At 43.3% G+C, this 11,351-nt stretch overlaps 1 protein-coding gene across 1 annotated transcript; it reads left to right on the top strand.

Moving 5' to 3' along the window:
* Positions 1-298: 298 nt before the first annotated feature.
* TMPRSS2 (transmembrane serine protease 2) lies at positions 299-11,351 on the top strand. The gene is made up of 13 exons (XM_041399714.1): positions 299-313; positions 1,129-1,330; positions 1,661-1,744; positions 2,926-3,045; positions 4,342-4,471; positions 4,892-5,002; positions 5,801-5,844; positions 6,435-6,609; positions 8,284-8,459; positions 9,510-9,605; positions 10,222-10,364; positions 10,997-11,149; positions 11,340-11,351. The coding sequence occupies exons 1-13, from the start codon at positions 299-301 to the stop codon at positions 11,349-11,351; spliced, it is 1,461 nt and encodes a 486-aa protein (XP_041255648.1).

The raw sequence follows: 11,351 nt of genomic DNA, 5'->3' as shown, positions 1-11,351 counted from the left end.
GGTTGTTGGTTGATTTTTGGTTGTTTTTTTTTTTTTTGTTTTTTTTTTTTTTTTTTTTTGTTTTTTTTTTTTTTTTTTTTTGTTTTTTTTTTTTTTTTTTTTTGTTTTTTTTTTTTTTTTTTTTAATTTGTTTTATTTCCCCCCTCTCTGCAAACCTGGCCCTTTTCCAAAGGGAAAACTGACAAGAAAGCTGGACAAAGCCTCCAGTTGTGATTGTTTTCTTTTTTTGTTTGTTTGTATAGGTTCACACTTTACTCCCCAACACTTGAATTGTTTCTGTACTGTTGACAAAGGAAAAATGACCTCTACTCTAGTAAGTAAACAAAATATTCACAATATTCCTCTTTGATTTTTGGTTTTATTTCTTTACACGTAACAATCCATTGAGTGATGTCCTGACTAACAAGCCTTTTGGAACATGGACTATTTGTTGTATTTCCTTTTTTGCAAAAAGGGGAAAAGGTGCTGTGAGGCAGGTGTGAGAGCCTCGAATTAACCAACATTTCAAGTGCTCAGATACTTTTAGGGGAGATTTATGCTTTTGAGCACATACTTCTGATCTATTTAAGCTTGTTTTGGTGGGATAGGTTAGGATGGCTTCTAACTAGTTCTTAAAGCTCTTCCAGGATAAATATTCCTGTTGCAGGCCAGTGTGTGTCAGAAATAGCTTAGGTGTACCTGGTGTTGTCACAGCACGAAATGGGGCAGTAAGCATTTATCCTGGGCCTGGACAAAGGCTGTTCCTTGTCAGCATTTCTTTCTGTGCTGGTGCTGCCCTTGCTGTTTATTTCTACCCTGTCAGACATCCCAGGGCAAGCATTTGTGCAAACAGCTTGGAAGGGCTGGGCTCAAGGATCCTTCTTAGGCTGGGCTACTATGGAAAGCAAGATCAGGAGGCTGATCTTGTCAGAGGATTGCCAGCCTCACTCTGTGTCAGTTCTATTGTTAAAACAGTGAGGTTTTGGGCACGTTCTGTCAACCTCTCTCTCTGTGTTCACTGGAGCCCCCAGTAAGTGTTCTGCGTGCTGGGGGGGGCGTATCTTGGCGTAGGACCGTGAGATTTTGTCCTGCTGCCAGCCTTGTTTCTCACTCTCTGCTGTCCCCCTCCCTCGCCACGCCACGCCGCAGGGTCCGCCACCGCCGTACTACGAGAACCGGGGCTTCCAGCCGGAGCCCCCCTACGCTGCCGGGCAGGCAGCAGGTGCTCCCCCTTACCCACACCAGCTCTTCTCCACCAACCCTCCCTCCGTGCCAAGCTACATCCCAAAGGTTGCCACCCACCAGTCCACCAGGCCAGCGGCGCCCCCGCCCAGGAGAACCTGTGCGGCCAGTAAGTTCTGGGGGGGTTTTTCTCCTGGTTTCGGAGCTGAGATCTGTCAGAGTGAGATAATGAAGGAAAGGGACCTTCCCTTCCAAGTTGTGCCTTGAAGGAGCCACTTCCTTCATGCCTTTCTTCCTGTCATGAAGAAGTGATGGCTGGCAGGGGTGCTGGTGAAGATGGGGGCTTTGGGAGGAAGGGTGGTGGAATGGGGAAAAGTCTGGCTAAAAACGACTGATTTTCGTGTTAAATAAATAGTGCTGGTGGGTGGAAATGACTGGTGGGTGGAAATAACTTTACTTCTGAACCTAATTTCTCTTCTCCTCCTTGTTTTCACTTCAGGTCTAAGGAAAACCATAATAATAATATTATCTATATTAATAGTCATTTGTTGTGCAATTGCTGCTTTCTTCATCTGGTATTTTGGTAAGTTTTTTTTTCTTTTCCTTTTTTATTTTTTTTTAAGAAAAGATGTATTAAACTTTTCAAGTTAGATATAGCCATTCTCATTTTATACATAATTCTGAATTAGAGGACAAAAAAGTCTTTGTTCCCTTTCTCCTAAGAGATGAACTAATGTTGCTTCTTAATGGTTCAGTTTTGTTTGTGGGTTGAGCTTTTTTTTCCCCTTCTTTCTTTTTAATGCTGCTGTTACTTTCCAAATTTGAGCTTCACTTAATTTCAGGTGAAGGGAGGGGATTGCATTAAGTGTGCAAACCTTAACTGCAGGAGTGTAAATGGTCAAGATATGTTTTGTTTTGCTAAAATGGGATCTCCCTTGGAGCAGAAGTCATTTACATCCATTTATTTGTTTCTGTGGGGCTTCTGTATAAACATTGCTTGAGCCCAGCCTGTCTCAGCACTCTAAGTTGTACCATGGATGTTTGCTTTAGAAATCATCCCCAGCTGGGGTGACTGAGCTCTGAAGCAGGGCTGGACCAATTCTGTTCAGCTCAGGTGAAGTTTGCCTCGTGCTGTCTTATTTTCCTTTTCAATGAAAGCTGCTTTGCTGAAAAAGCAGGAATCTAAAAATCTGGTGGTTTTAGGAGCCTCTCCTTTCCATTCTGCTCAGGAGAAGACAAGGAGAGAGCTAGTGGAAGGTGTCCCTGCTCATTGCATTGGCTTGGACTAAAATGACGTTTAAAGACCCCTTCCAAACTATTCTGTCATTTTAAGGGCATTCATTTAGAACTATTAGGATGGCACTTTGTGTCCTTAGGGGCATTTTTTTTTTTTGACTCATTTTGATTTCACCAGGGTGAGTGTAATCTTGATTTAAATGAGAGCAAAAGTACATAATTGAGGCACTCGCTCTTTTCCTCCTTTTCCACGTGCTAACGCTTTGCCAGTGCAAAGCTGACTCCTTTCTGACAACTTAATGGTGCCTGATTATTCAGGGGAAGCCAGTGGCCAAAACCCAGTCAGAGCAGCATCAGAGACCTGATCTGTGCAAAGGACAGAGCAATCCATCTCTGCTGTGGCAGGCTGGGTCCCTCCCTCCTCCAGGATTAAGAGCCGCTTCCAGCGTTTTGCTCCATCAAAGTGGGAAACTTTTGGAGAGCTGGGCTGATGTGAAGCCTCGTGGCTGTGCTTCTGTCTCCCTGCAGTAGAGAATCACTGTCTCAGCTCCCTGATTGAGTGTGGATCCTCAGGGGTGTGCATGTCCGCCTCGCAGTGGTGTGACGGAGTGAGCGACTGCCCCAACGGGGAGGACGAGACCCGCTGTGGTGAGTGACAGCAGCCAAGGGCTGGGGGGAAACTGAGTCAGCTGCAGGAGCCTGGGAGCAGACTGCCCTGTACAGAGCTTGCCTAAGCTGCAGCAAGGCTGTTTTAGCCTGTGCTCTGTCTTTAAAGTGGTTTAGGATGTGTGTTATGTACAGATATTCGGTTTGTTTCCAGCCCGATTGAGAAGCTGAAATAAAATGCTCAGGGGGTTGAGCTGCCTTGACTTTGAGTCGGTTTTTCAAATCTCACCTTTTAATTTGAGTGGTGTTTGTGCAGAACTGGATCTAGAATTGTCTCTGGATGGAACAGTCAGTGGTGACTTCTCAGTAAGTTTCAGGTGATAACAAACCTGGCGGTGTTCAGTCAGGCTTGTGTTTATCCATGTATTTTGTATTCCTTGTTCTCCCCTTAGTTCTTCAACTACTCATTTGTGTAAGAAAGCCTGGCCTAATTATTGCTTTGAACTGAAAAGATGCCAAGGGAAGCTTTAGAGCTGAAGGTAGAAGGTGAAAACATGGATTTGTCCATTCCAGAGGTTTGGCATCTTGTGTCGTGCCAGGGCCACACTGGAAACTCCAGCTGTGCTTTAGATTCCCTCTACAAACTTTTATTCAGCACATTCTCATGCAGGGTTAGCATTTGCTGGCAGTGTTCCACTCCATTTGGTTGAATAATGGCTTCTTGGAGAAGCCTGTTTCAATCTGTTATTTTGCTTGAACTATTTTTTTATTAAATTATTGTGCAAGCAAATACGTAATGGGACGTGGAATCTCAGAGCTAATTGCTCCTGGTTACATTCTTGCTTTACAAAGCACTTCTCTGAAGAAATTTGGTATATTAAGAGACAATCTCTTAATAATAAGAGATATTAATAAGATAATATGATTTCTTTTTCAGTAGATCATTTTATTTATACACATAATATATTAAGAAAAATATGGCACAAAGAAAGGATCAGGAAATTTTCATTATTGCAATCTTTCTTAGTGGTAGAATATAACAGAAATTTTAGCATAAAAGCTGAAATGAAAGGATGAACCCTATCTTGTGCATTTTCATTTTAAAACTGGTAGTTCTTATAAATTGCCCTACATGTAAAGAAGTTAAGTCATTGCCATATTTCTGTCTACTGGCTATTTACTCAGAATTGGAGAAGAGAGCATTAAATTAACATCAGTTCCTACATGAAGTGGATATTATTTGTAACTACTTCCAAGCAGAGAGAGCAGTAATAATAGCATGTGGTGTTCTTAGTTTCCTTTTTTTTTTCCTTTTTCCCTTTCTTCCTTTTCTGGCAGTTAGACTTTTTGGACCAAATTTTATTCTGGAAGTTTACTCACCTGTCAGCAAATCCTGGCATCCTGTTTGCCAAGATGACTGGAATGATGATTATGGGAAGATTGCATGCAAAGACATGGGCTACAGCGTGTAAGTGCAACCTCTGTCAGCCTCTGCTCAGAAAAAGAAAGGTTGAAATTTCCCTCTTGCCATTTTTAGTGTGTCATTTAATTGTGTCATTTTTAATGACTTTGCTGTGAAAATGTACTGGCAAAGGCATCTCTTCATTTTGCCCTGTTACATGAGAGGCATGCATATCAGATAAAAATATTATTTTGACCCACTGACTGAAGTGGAACTTGACAGATGTTTGAAGAATCTCAGACTCTGGCTGGGCTGCCCCACCAGAGTTCCAGGTTCACAACAATAAAAATAAATACAATAAACAAAAATAAAGACTTCTAGTGCTGTCATGTCAGAAGCTCTGGCTTGGCACATTGTTATCACTTGCTTGAAAACTGAAACCACTGTTGGGTTTTATGGTTTTATGGTGGACTTTCTGTTTTGCAGGGATACATATTTCTCCAGCCGTGGGGTGGAACATGAAGTCAGCTTTAAGAGCTACATGAAGCTGAACACAAGTGCTGGGAATATAGACTTGTACAAAAAGCTCTACAGCAGGTATCTTTGTTTAATAAAAGCCTCTCTCCTTTCATCCAGGCTCTCTCCAGATGCTGGAAGAGGTTCAGCTTCTGCCTGCAGCACAGTGCAAGCACATCTTTCAGTGGGGATTGTTGGAGGGAAAGAGACTTTGCTTTTAGTCTGATTGCAGCAACTCTTCTTCCCTCTTTTTAAAAGCACAGCTGTCATTTTTCCATCCTCCCTGTCCTCTTCTAAAAGGAAAAACATCCCCTCCTCTGTGCTGTCTAGAAGGTTGTCAAAGGTGTTTTCCTAAGGCTCTCTGACCATCAGCAGAGTTTGTGTATGGTCACAAGAGCTACAAGCTGCAACACATTCACAGCAGCTGGCACAGCCTTTTTTTCAGTCACATGAACACACAGCATGCAAAAAATGGGTCTTCACTGTGGAATGCATCATTTTTATTATCATTAAGCAGCTCCAAAGTGTCCAGTGTCAAAACCTGTAGACTGCTGTGCCTGCAGACTTCCTGCAGCTCCCTTGTTCAGTTCTTCTGCAATGACTTCCTAAATCATCTCCGCTTTCTCTCTTCATCTTGCTTCTCAATAGGCTTTCAAACCTTTTGTGCTCGTGCCTGCAGTCTCCCACAGGACAGTTTTGGTGAATGCAAGGCATGGTGGAGGCAGATGGTGAAGAAAGGAGGGAACCCTCTGCAGGAAGATGAGGCTGGAGGCAGGGCATGCAGGGAAAGGGTAGAAAGCAACTGGAGGGTGGACTTTGCTCACCATTTCCTTCACTGAGTGCCTAAAATCCTGTTTGGTGTTTTTATTTCTCCTGCAGTGGTTCCTGTGCCTCAGGAAATGTGGTTTCTCTGCGCTGCATAGGTAACTCACTGGCTTTTGCAAACTTCTGCTTCTTCATGCTTTGAAATGCTCTGACTGCCTGACGCATTAATTGCTGTTTTTGCATGGGCAAATGATTTAACTCTGGTTCCCAAATAATCAGCTTTAGGAGCAGGGTGGGAGAGGAGACAAGGAATACAGTGGATTCCCAGTTGCTTTTGTCTTTGCTGCCACTGGTTCCTGTAAATGACTTGTGGTGAAGCTCCATATCTGTCCCCCAGCAGCTGTGTTGGGATGTTTCTGGCACATTTACTCTCCAAGATTCAGCAATTGGGTGGGCAGTGCCTTCTTGGTGGTGATTCCTGTCCCGAGGAGTCTCCTGGCTGTTGGCTGCTTTGTTGCACAGCACAGAGCAAGAGTTTATGGTGAACCAAGGGCAGCAGCTGCCAGGTGGGGTTTGTATTTAATGGGGGTCTGGGCAATGGCAGACTTGGGGTTTGGTGTCAGGGCAGGGGTTTGAGCTGTGGTGTGCCCAACACGGTGTGTGCACCCCACGCCAGGGGATCCCGAGGTGCAGAATCCACCTCCCAGCTCACTCTTTGATGACCCTCTGTGTGTGACTGACCTTTCAGCGTGTGGCCTGTCCAGCAAGAGCCCGAGCATCATGAACAGGATCGTGGGGGGCAGCGGGGCCGTGCTGGGGCAGTGGCCGTGGCAGGTCAGCCTGCACGTGCAGGGCACCCACGTCTGCGGGGGCTCCATCATCACCCCGCACTGGCTGGTGACAGCAGCACACTGTGTGGAAGGGTGAGTCCTCCTTGGCCACCAGGACACTCTGCTGGCTCGTGGTCACTCAGCTGTCCAGCACCCCCAGGTCCCTTTCTGCTGGGCTCTCTCCAGCCACAGCGTCCCCAGCCCAGAGCACTGCAGGGGCTTATTGTGGCCAAAATGCAGGACTCGGCACTTGGATTTATTAAACCTCATCCTGTTTGCCTTTCTTCAAGCTGGAATGCAAGAATTTATTCAATTCTCCCCACTTTCTCCCTTAAAACTGAATTTCTTCCCCACCTGGTATGCAGGTGCTCGGTGCAGTGTTTTGTCTGTGTTGTAAATTTGAAGTATTAAGGGAAGATTGGTTCTGGAGGAGGCTGGCTGCAGTTCATCTCTCTGCTTTCTACAGGAAGCCTTATTTTATATTTTGTCTTATTTACAAAATTACATGGGTGATATTGAGCACGTATACCCAACCAATTTAAGATGTAAACTCAAGGCACCAAATTTAAAGCCAGCCAGCACAATGTTTCCATGAACCTGTTGAATTACACTGTGAGAAAACCCAAAGGAAACTCCTCCCATCCAAATTCTCAAATATCACACTGCTGTAGATATGATTAATTTAAAGATGCCTGTGCCATTTATTTCTTCATATCTTTTTGCCACAGGGTAGTAAAGTCCAAGTCAGTATTAAATACAGATTTATATCTATCCAAGGAGCACTTTATGTAGCCATCAAGAAGAAAAATAGCTGGTGCTTTGTACATTTTTAACCTATAAAAGAGAGTCGAGGGTTCTGTTACCCTCAGAAGGGGCAAGAATTTGTTTAAAAGGTGGATGCTTCTCCCACAGAGCAAAACCACTTTTGATGGTTGGTTGGCTGGATCACAGTTTGAGGCTGAGGCAAGGGAGAATATTTGTCCTTAACCTTGAGAAAAGAATGCAAGTGTTGATTTCTACCTGGAGATCTTATCCCTCCTTTGTTGTCTGGATTTGAGCTCTGTAGTGTGCAAAAAGCTTTGGGAATGGCGACCAAGCTGCAGCTGGCACAAACCTGGTTTTCTGCCTGATCTGGGTTTTTTTGGAGCTGGGGTGACCTGCAGGCACAACTGCCTTGGCACTTCTCATGGAGGGAGTTTTAACACTTGTGGCAAGTTTTCTGTTAAGCTTTTGTAAACTGTGCTGGAGCACAAAAGGCTGCTCAAATAACATCTAGTAAGCATGCTTAACATTAAAAAAGCCCCACCAAAACCCAAAACCAGCCTAAAAAAAACCCCTGGTGTTTTCAAGATAGTGAAATTCTTTCACTAGATCATGTTTTTACTAATTCTGGCTTCTGCTGATACCACTGACATGTGAGACTTCAGAAATACCTGCCTGATCCCTCAGTCATGGAAATCAAAAGGCTTCAGTGTTGCAGTCTCAGACTTAATTTGTCGTGCTGAGTGATTAAGGGGAAGGACAGTAATACTTAACCTACTGCAAAGATTTTCTTTTAATATATTTTTGAAACTAGAGCCAAGCTTTTCTCAAGTTGCACGTCTGGCAATTTGTTTGTCTTATTCTTCAGAAGTGGTAGTTAAATGTGTGTGCATTTTTGGTCACACAAACATTTGACTAAAGCTCCTGAAGACGGTTTTTTGAAGGCCCTAATTCCTGTCTTGTCACCACAGAAGAAAACCTTCAGACCTTTTCTTTGTTCTGCAGGCGACTGTCTGACCCACACAGCTGGAGGGTTTATGCTGGAATTCTGAATCAGGATGAGATGCTCTTCAGGAGTGGACACAAAGTGCAACTGATAATTTCCCACCCAGATTATGACACGGACTCTAAAGACAATGATGTTGCCCTTATGAAGCTGGAGACACCACTGAGTTTTACTGGTAGGTGTTCTGCTCCTCTTAAGGGAAAAATCCAGTGGCAGTGAGCACACCTTTTAAAACTTCTGAATTTCATCAAGCAATCCTTGTAGACACTTATTGGAAGTGGAAGAGCACAAAATGACCCTAGAGGCAGAAGGCACAGCCTCTGATTTCCTAAGCAGGATTTATTTAAATCTATTACATGGATAGGGGGTTTGGGCTCGTGTCAATAATATGTTTTTACCTCAGAATGCTCTGTGGTGCTTCAGTTTAGCATCACAGAGCATTCTGAGGTAAAATATGTATTATTACACCACTGCTGTATGTGCAGACAACTACAGGTGCAGTGCTGGAGCAGCTGATTAAATCCCAACTCAAGTCAGGTCAAATGATGGTCAAAAAACCCCTCAGAACTCAAGATTACAAGAAGTTCCTTTCATAAAAGCAGATGTAGGTTGTTTGTAAACAACCAGTACAAAATAGAGGACAAGCCATTATTTAAACTTGGAGTGCTTTTTTGTGTACAGGCCCTTTGTGTTTCAGTGCATCACTTTGAAGCTACCAGGAGTAATCTGAAAGGGATTTTCTGCTGCTGAGAGCAGGGAAATTGTCTGTTTTCCAGGTTTTTGTGTTGCACACTTCTTGTGTATATCAGTACTGAATCCTGCTTGTCTTGTGATTATTTTCAGCAGATTTTTGCAAAGAAAATGCAGAGCTGTAGCTTTCAGAATTTTTTCTTCATCTTCTACTGCTCAGAAGAGCTGGTGTTAATTGTTCTATTTAACCTGATGAATCAAGGTAGAACCATTAACTGCTTGTCCCTCACTTTGAGGGGAAAATGAGGGAGATTTGAGGGGAAGATGAGGGAGATTTGAGGTGAAGATGAGGCAGATTTGAGGTGAAGATCAGGTACCCCTCAAGGAAAGGGCAGCTGGTAAACTTTCTGCTGCTTCCTGCATTGTCTGCCTGCAAGGAATGTAAAGCACAGAGGGAATGCATGGTGTGTAAGTGGTGGCCATTTAAATTTATTTTGAGTTCTGTCTGAAAATCTATTTTCTGTGTGTTTTACAGAATCTGTGAGGCCGGTTTGTCTGCCCAATCCAGGAATGATGTTCCAGCCTAACCAGCAGTGCTGGATATCAGGGTGGGGAGCAGAGCACCAAGGAGGTAAAAAATGCTCCTGGAATATTTTGGACTTTCACATAAACTAGTCTTCTTCATCCTAAGAATATTGTTGCATGGGCTGATGAGGCACTTTGGATTAGATCTGTTCATACACTATTTTTTCACCCATTTTACAGCCCCCCAATATTTACCCAGGGCATTCTGTCTCAAAGCAAGGTGTGAGGTTTGGCATTCAGCAGATTGCAAAGGGACCCTCAAATCAGTTCTGGGGGCCAGAAATACCCACCCAGGAGACAATTCTGTGTCCCTGCTGGCAGGGCCACCTCTCCTGCAGCAAGGGTTGGCACTGTGTGCCAAGTGTGTCCTGTGGATGTGGGAAAGGGCAGGAGCTGATCCTTTCCACCACCTCAGGCTGAAAGAGAATGATCCAAGTAAATTTGCAAGACTGGAAAGAGAAAAGGAAGGGAAGAAGTTTTTTTGGTATAAGCAAGGTGCTGGGGGAGGACCTCTTGTAGACTTCTTACATCTTAAATTTCCATCCTGCTGCTTCTAGGAAGTTTATTTCATCTTGGCTGTTGGGATTTTTTTTGTAACAGCAAAGTAAAGTGATGCTGATTCTGGTTTTGTCCTGGCATGTTTGTGCATGTCCCAATTCTAGGTAAAACATCAAATAACTTGAATTACGTTGCGGTGCCCCTAATAGAACGTTCGAGGTGTAATGCTGTTTATATCTACAATGGCATGATTCTGCCTACAATGATCTGTGCTGGAGACCTAGCAGGGGGAATTGATTCCTGTCAGGTAATTAATTATTCCTCATTAATAGCTAATAATTGTATAAAAGATGAAATTATCTCATTATTTTTGTGGCTGTGCTAGTAGGTTTTTTTTTTCTTTCTTTCTATATTTCTATTTCTCTATTACATAAAAATCCTATGCTCCCCCAAAAATTAAAAATTTTCATTTCATCTGCTTGGGCTTCTGGTTCCTTTGGTGGTGCATCCCTTGAAAGAGGAGAGCTTTTGTTTCATCACCTGAATGGCTGCCAGTGCTGAGTTCTCACTAAATTCCCAAGGGGGGTGAGGCTCCTTTTTAATGCTTCAAGGATGGTTTGTTACCTGGTACTTGAAAGTGATCAAATGCTCCTCATAACAACAGCATTATTATCATTATTATATTATTAATCACAGTGTTGTGCTTGTGAACAATAAAGCCAATAATGCCAATCTTACTTAGAGGGCTCTGGGCAAATTATTTTCATTCCTGTTGGAAGCAGACATCATTTAACACCAAAATTGCCAGCATATCTTGTCTTAGTGACTCCCTAAATGGCAGGCAGGTTCATATTGAAAGTAAAGCTGTGTTCCTGGAGGAAATGGGTCGTGCTTTTCCTGGTGGCTGTGTCACTAACAAGGTGTTTGTGTCCCCTGCAGGGTGACAGTGGAGGTCCTCTGGTCACTCACCACCACTCTGTGTGGTGGCTGGTTGGAGATACCAGCTGGGGCACTGGCTGTGCCACTCCCAACAAGCCTGGAGTGTATGGGAATATGACTGTGTTTACAGACTGGATTTATAAAAATATGCAGGTAAAATAGTCAGAATTTTTAAGTTTTTAAGTTTTAAGGCCCCACATCCTGAAATGTGGTTTTACTTTAACAAGTTAATAAATAAATGTGACTTGCATGCTAACTAAGCTGTTTTGTTGGGAAGCATCCAAGTGATTGTTAAGACAGAACCTGAACCTTTGTTTTCTGTTTTGTTTTGTCTTTTGAGCAGGCAAACAGATGA

Source organism: Onychostruthus taczanowskii, unplaced genomic scaffold (genome assembly GCF_017590055.1).
Source record: "Onychostruthus taczanowskii isolate IOZ18803 unplaced genomic scaffold, ASM1759005v1 scaffold17, whole genome shotgun sequence".
Lineage (NCBI taxonomy): Eukaryota > Metazoa > Chordata > Aves > Passeriformes > Passeridae > Onychostruthus > Onychostruthus taczanowskii.
This window is presented reverse-complemented; position numbering and strand designations above follow the sequence as displayed.